Raw genomic sequence first — 7,120 nt, 5'->3', positions numbered from 1 at the left:
CTGAGTGGTGCCCGTGAGCTTGGGTACAAAGTCCAAGCACCTTAGCTTGCTTTGCAGGGCTCCACACCTTCCAGCTCCATCTCCTGATGTGCTCTTGGAGACAATGATCTCTGTCCATGCCAGATTATTGGGCATGACTGGAAGTGGCTTTGTGTGTGCTAGCAGGCCACATGGTCTTGGGTGCACGTAGACTGATCCCTCTGTTTGGAATGCCTTCCTTTCTGCCTCGACACGGTGGACTGCTACTCATCAGAGCTCATCTTTGGGGTTTCGTCTTCTGTGCAGCCTCACTTGACTCCTACCACAGAGAGCTAGCGGCTGAGTCCTTCTTTCTGGAGCTAGTGGGGCCCTAGCTTCTGTTACACTCGACTCTAATGGTTGTTCACTTGTCTATCCCCTCAGCATTTGGTCCTGTGTGGCCTCCCTGCTTCCACAACACATACTGCTCACCTAGTATCACCAGGCCCCACACTTCCAACACATCAACACCCACTGCTCACTTATCACATGGCCTGTCCCTTAGCTCCCAGTGCCAAGTAGTTGATAACGCTTTCACAAATATTAGCCGATGAACTGCTGGGACCAGGGACCTCATTCTAGAGATTTCAGATTTTGGTTTTGTTTTGAGCATGGATGTGTATTTCTTGGTTCATGCTAGTAACCTTAGCACCTTGAGGGCAGAGCGAAGAACAAACCAGTGCTTGGCTCTGGACCAGGCCCTGTCCCCAGCCCTTGGTGTGGCTTTCCTCACAGTATCATTGAAGACAGCACTAAGGACAGGGTGCTCTTGATTCGTCTTCTGTAGGGCTGCATGTAGGAGGCTGGGTGGGCAGGAGGAATTGGTGGGGGGGCATTGCAGAAGAACCCCAGGTCTGTAGTTCTCCCCTAGTCTGGAGCAGGGACGGCGGTTCCAGCCAGACTGTGTGTTCCCAAGGACAAGGTCAAAACCAGTTTATGTCTCCTGCTTCCCAGACCCCTGTATCCCTAGGGACCAGCACAGGTTCCCTAAATATTTGTGGCATGGTATTATGGATGAATGAATATGTGTTCTTTATTCCCTCTTCTACAAGTGTTGCAGAGGAGGGAAAGAGCTGGAAAGGGGGGTGGGAATCTCTTAGAAAATGGGTCAGCAGGCTGCAGGGGGAGCTTGGCCCCCTGGCCCCAGCTCCTGCTCAGAGTAGGTGTTGTTTCCTTGGTGGCGGTGATGTTGGAGAGTGTGTATGAGCGGAAGTGGGTAGAACCCCTGAATGTGAGAAAACCATTCTTCTTGGCTTTGTTTAGGCTGGGCAAGTGTATTCTCCATGACACCCACCGGCTCTTGCAAGGTACTTGATTTGATCATTTAACTGTTCTACGGGGAAAGGGGGGATAAAACAAAACCTTCTAAATCTAACCGGTATTCCCGCAGTCCACAGCAGAACCCTTTCCTTGCCTTCCTCTTCATATATATCCAGGCAACCTGAGAGGCTGAAGACTCACCACCACCCCAGCCCCAAGGCTCCCGTTCCCGCCCCCTCCCACAGCCTGCGGCCCCACAGCCCCGCAGCAGCCACAGGGGGAACCAAAGAGACAGAAGCCTGCCCAGCTGCCCGGACCACAGACGCCAACACCCCCCGCCCCCCACCACACGCCGCCCGCCCGCGCCCCGCACGCTAGCCCACGACTGAGCGGCGGCGGCAGCAGCAGGCTGCAGGCTGCGGCGACTCGCACCGGCGCGCTCCTGGCAGCGCTCGCTTGCTATTCCAAGTGACCTGGACTCGCCGGATCGGTTGGCCCCGGGACCCGGGTCCCGGCCCCAGCTCCCGCTCGCGCCCCCGGCCCGGGTTCCAGCGCCCACACGCCCTCCTGCCCTTTCCCGCCCCTCCGTCCCCCAGCTCGCGGGAAGGGAGGTCGCGGCAGCGGCCTGGTGGCACCGGAGACCGTGGCGACAGCGGCGACAGTGGCGGCGGCGGTGGCGGCAGCGGCGGCGGCGGCGGAGGCTGCGGCGGCGACCGTGGCAGAGGCTGTGGCGGAGGCCTCCGTAGCTGAGGCGGAAGCAGAGGTGGAGGCCGAGGCCTCAGTAGAGGAGGCAGTGGGGGAGGCCACCCAGGGGGAGGCGACGGCGGCCCTGGCAGTGGGGGAAGAGGCGGAGGCCGCCCTGGCGGCAGCGGTTGTGGAGGCCAGCGCGGCTGAAGCCGCCGCCGCCGCCACAGCAGCAGTCGCGGCAGTAGCGGAGGCTGCGGCGCCCTCCTCGGGGGAGGCTGATGCGGAGGTGGCGGCGGCGGTGGCTGCGGCGGCGGCGGCGGCAGCGGCGGCGGCAGCGGCGGCGGCAGCGGCGGCTGCAGATGTGGATGCGGAGACCAGCCGGGGCTCCGAAGGCAACCCAGACTTTCCTATGGCCTCGCTGTACGTGGGCGACCTGCATCCTGAAGTGACAGAGGCAATGCTGTATGAGAAGTTCAGCCCGGCCGGGCCCATCCTGTCCATCCGCATTTGCAGGGACAAGATCACCCGCCGCTCGTTGGGCTACGCGTACGTCAACTACCAGCAACCGGTGGATGCCAAGCGGGCCCTGGAAACCCTGAACTTTGATGTGATCAAGGGCAGGCCCGTGCGCATCATGTGGTCCCAGCGGGACCCCTCGCTCCGCAGGAGTGGGGTGGGCAACGTCTTCATCAAGAACCTGGGCAAGACCATCGACAACAAGGCGCTGTACAACATCTTCTCGGCGTTTGGCAACATCCTGTCCTGCAAAGTGGCCTGCGACGAAAAGGGGCCCAAGGGCTACGGCTTTGTGCACTTCCAGAAGCAGGAGTCCGCAGAGCGGGCCATTGATGCGATGAATGGCATGTTCCTGAACTACCGCAAAATTTTCGTTGGGAGATTCAAGTCGCATAAAGAACGAGAGGCCGAAAGGGGAGCCTGGGCCAGGCAGTCCACCAGTGCTGACGTCAAAGATTTCGAGGAAGACACCGATGAGGAGGCCACCTTGCGATGAAGACATGCCAGGGTCGAGCCAGCCAGCAGAGCCAAACCTTGGCTCCCACCCGGTTTACAACCACCCTCTTTGCCCCCCTAACCCACCAGCAGTGTATTGTATTGTACTGGGAGTGCAGGTCTCTCTCCTCTCTCTCTCTCTCTCTCTCTCTCTCTCTCTCTCTCTCTCTCTCTCCTCTCACCCCCCCTCCCTCCTTCCTTTCCCTCGATCTCTCCCCCCCTTCCTCTCTCTCCCTCTCTCCTTCTCCCTCTCTCCCTCTCACCTTTCCTACCCTCTTCCTCCTCCACCTCCTCCCCTCTTCCTCTCTTCTGCTTTCCCCTCCCCCCCCCCCCCCACCAAGGGCGTTGCGAATAATCTTGCTAATCTGTGCCACTTGATAGATTACAGGCTGCCTCTTCTCCTTGTGGTTTGGTTTAAAAAGCACCTTCATGCTTGCTTCCTTCACTACACAGGTGACACAATTTCATGGTAGAAACATCAGAAAGGAAAAGGAGATCAGATGAGGGAAAGCCAAGAGAGTAATTGTTCCCAGTGATCCTACTACCCAGAGACAGCCACTTCTTGGTGTGCTGTTTTTCCAGGCTCTCTTCTCTCCTTCTCTCTCCCTCCCTTCCTCACTCCCACCCCACCTTCCCTTTTAACACACCGTTATAGAATGGTTCCTATGTGTGGTGTTTCTTAACCTGCTTCTTCAGAAACTAAAACCAAACAAAAATCAACCCATTGAACTTCTTTCCATGCTATTCAACAGGCTTCAGAAATGTCATCTTCAGTGCCTGCAGACTGTATAGATGGATCTTTAACATTTCTGTAATCAATCCCGCATTATTGGACATTCAGTTGGTGCCCAGTTCTTTCCTTGTGTTTAAACCCAACATTGCATACTCTGATGAATGAATCCTTCCTTGTCAAGCCAAATCTTCGCTAGCCTACCGGATGGTCTTCTTAATTGTCGACTTGCAGGATCCACAATAGGATATTTTAAAGACTTTTCCTGTGTGTTGCCAAATGGCCCCTTCATAAGCATTGTACTGATTTGCGTTCATGCCAGCCAGCACAGCTAGTAAAACAAGTGTGTCCATTTCCCCTGCATAGTCTCCTGGTCACTGTAATTGATGTGTGTGCGCGTCTGTGTGTGCACGCGTGGGTGCGTGCATGTGCGTGTCTTGGCCAGCTCGATGGGCTGCAAATGGCACTTCCCTGTTTGGGGTTGTAAATGCTCTTTCCCTGTGCCCACTTGCTGCCCTTTTCCCCATTGTCAGAAAAATCATTCAGCTTCATTGCAGACAAAAATAACAAAGCAGACAAGTTAACAGAAGAAATTTAATATTCCTGGTAATCAATCCTAATCAACACGCACACATTCCTAAATCATTTTCATATGCACTTGCCCAGTATTTTTCATGTGATATATATGTGAATTTTAATATATATACTGTTTCAATATCTGCTTTTTCATACATGAATATATATTATAGATAGATATAGATGTATAGATATTCTTGAAGTTCCTTTCATGTCATTAAATATTCTTTTATAATAGTTTTGTGACTCTTTAGTGTTCCAGCGGTGGGGCTTGATAGAGGAATAGATAGATACAGGTATTCATCTCTATACATGTTTAGATATAGATATGGGGGTATATTTCACAGCTTTCTCATTGTTGCACATTTGGTTGTGAACATCTGGTTTTCTAATCCAAACCCTAGCTGCTAATTATACATAGTACACAAGCCTTGCTTACATTGAATATTATTTTCTGAACAAACATTGGTGAGAGCAAATTTAGGATCAAAGGACATGGAAGGTTTGAAATCTTTTTCTTCTCTTTTGTGGAGTTTCTTTTTAAATGACTATCCACAAAAATGGTATCAACTTACCCTAAGTACACAAATAATGTGAGAGAATGGAAACCTTGACAGTTGTTTAGGCTTGCTATTGCAGTTATGCAGTCATTTCTGTAGTTCTCCAATATTTTATCAGGGGTACTGTTCCTTTTTTTGTTTTTATCTACCTTACACATTTATTTTTATACAAATAACATGGTATCATAATAGAAACTTTAAAAAATTGAGTATGCAGAAAGTAAAAATCATTCTTAATTCTACCCCTTGAGAAAAAAACTTTGGAACACATGCAATATGTACATAGATAATACCTTCAAAAATGTAATATGTATTGTTTCATTATGGAATACTTTCACTATAATTGGTCTTTCATATCATCTTTCCAAATTAATAAAAATTATCCTTTAACTTTGTTTTTACTTTATATTCCATTATATGGTTGAGCTACTATTTCTAAAATTCAGTCCCTTCATATGTTTATTTTTATTTTTTTTTTAATTTTTATTTATTTATGATAGTCACAGAGAGATAGAGAGACAGAGACACAGGCAGAGGGAGAAGCAGGCTCCATGCACCCGGAGCCCGACGTGGGATTCGATCCCGGGTCTCCAGGATCGCGCCCTGGGCCAAAGGCAGGCGCCAAACCGCTGCGCCACCCAGGGATCCCAGTCCCTTCATATGTTTAAATTGTTCTAGTTTTTCCCTAGTAAGATTAACTCCACAAGTAACACATTTTTAGGTGAATATTTGTGACACATGCAGAGATTTAATTGCCTTATATACATTGCCAGTCCATTGCCAAATGCTTCTTCATAAAGTTTATGTCCATTAATTGTGTCAGAAAATGTATATTTCCTGGCTCATCTTCTTCAGTTAGCATTTTTTAAGTTATGAAAAATTGGTTAAGCTTGCGCATTTTTGTTTTATTATTTCATCTTATAGATGTATTGCTTGAAAAAAATACACATTAAATATATACAACACCTTCTTTTAAGAGAGAATTTTTGCCTATTTATCCATAATATTTAAATATAAGATCACACTGAATGTATTCTTTTTTTTTTTTGAATGTATTCTTTCGATTTTTACAATATATTGCAAATATAACTAAAATATTTTTGGCTGTCCAATATTCTTCCATAATCCACTATCATTGTTTGGGTGGATCAGAATTTCTTTTAAAATGTTTCCTTACTTTGGGATTTTTTTTTAATTTTTATTTATTTATGATAGTCACAGAGAGAGAGAGAGAGAGAGAGAGGCAGAGACACAGGCAGAGGGAGAAGCAGGCTCCATGCACCGGGAGCCTGACGTGGGATTCGATCCCGGGTCTCCAGGATCACGCCCTGGGCCAAAGGCAGGCGCCAAACCGCTGCGCCACCCAGGGATCCCCTTACTTTGGGATTTAATACATTTTCTAAATTTTCCCCGTTGAGCCCAAATCTGTGGTAGTTTTACTGCAGAATTATTGTACTTTTATAAAAACATAGAAGTGGAATTGAAAAGTAGAGCTCTTGGGAAGCCTGGGTGGCTCAGTGGTTGAGGGTCTGCCTTCGGCTCAGGGCATGATCCCAGGATCAGACACTCAACCGCTGAGCCACCCAGGCATCCCGAAAAGTAGAGGTCTTTAAAAAATTTTTAACTGGGCCATCAGTTGGACTGCATATACCAATTTATTCTTCCACTGATATGTTGGAAGAATGCCCATTTTCTTGCACAAGTTCCTCCCTGGGTATATAAACTTTGTGGATATAATGCTATTAAAAATACATACCTCATTTTTTTGTTTTCCTTTTTCAATTTTTAAAAACTATTTTTTTGCTTCTTAACCAAGGAATATAAATTCATTTAAAAATCACATTGCAGGACGGCCCAGGTGGCTCAGCGGTTTAGTGCCGCCTTCAGCCCAAGGCCAGATCCTGGAGACCCGGGATCCAGTCCCACGTCGGGCTCCCTGCATGGAGCCTGCTTCTCCATCAGCCTGTGTCTCTCTGCCTCTCTCTCCGTCTGTGTCTCTCATGAATAAATAAATAAAATATTTTTTAAAAATCACATTGCAAAAAATAAAAATAAAAAATAAACATCACATTATATTGATAGGGAAAATAAAAGCACTGATAATATAAAGAAAACAATAATTTTATGTATACATAAACACATATATAATATTGCATTATATAATATGTAAATAATTATAATTGTAATTAATATATTTATATATATCAAATCATAATTTGCATTTTTTCTTTTTTTCACTCATCCTTCTATCTCCCCTCCTTAAGTAACCATCAAGTTT

At 47.7% G+C, this 7,120-nt stretch overlaps 1 protein-coding gene across 1 annotated transcript; it reads left to right on the top strand.

Moving 5' to 3' along the window:
* The first annotated feature begins 1,762 nt into the window (after positions 1-1,762).
* On the top strand, positions 1,763-5,237 carry LOC140596290 (polyadenylate-binding protein 1-like 2). The gene has a single exon (XM_072744890.1). It carries the CDS (start codon positions 2,375-2,377, stop codon positions 2,975-2,977), a length of 603 nt encoding a protein of 200 aa, XP_072600991.1. The 5' UTR covers positions 1,763-2,374; the 3' UTR covers positions 2,978-5,237.
* Positions 5,238-7,120: the final 1,883 nt, after the last annotated feature.

Source organism: Vulpes vulpes, chromosome X, assembly GCF_048418805.1.
Source record: "Vulpes vulpes isolate BD-2025 chromosome X, VulVul3, whole genome shotgun sequence".
Lineage (NCBI taxonomy): Eukaryota > Metazoa > Chordata > Mammalia > Carnivora > Canidae > Vulpes > Vulpes vulpes.
Note: the sequence above shows the minus strand (reverse complement) of the source record. Positions and strands in the feature narration are given on the sequence as shown.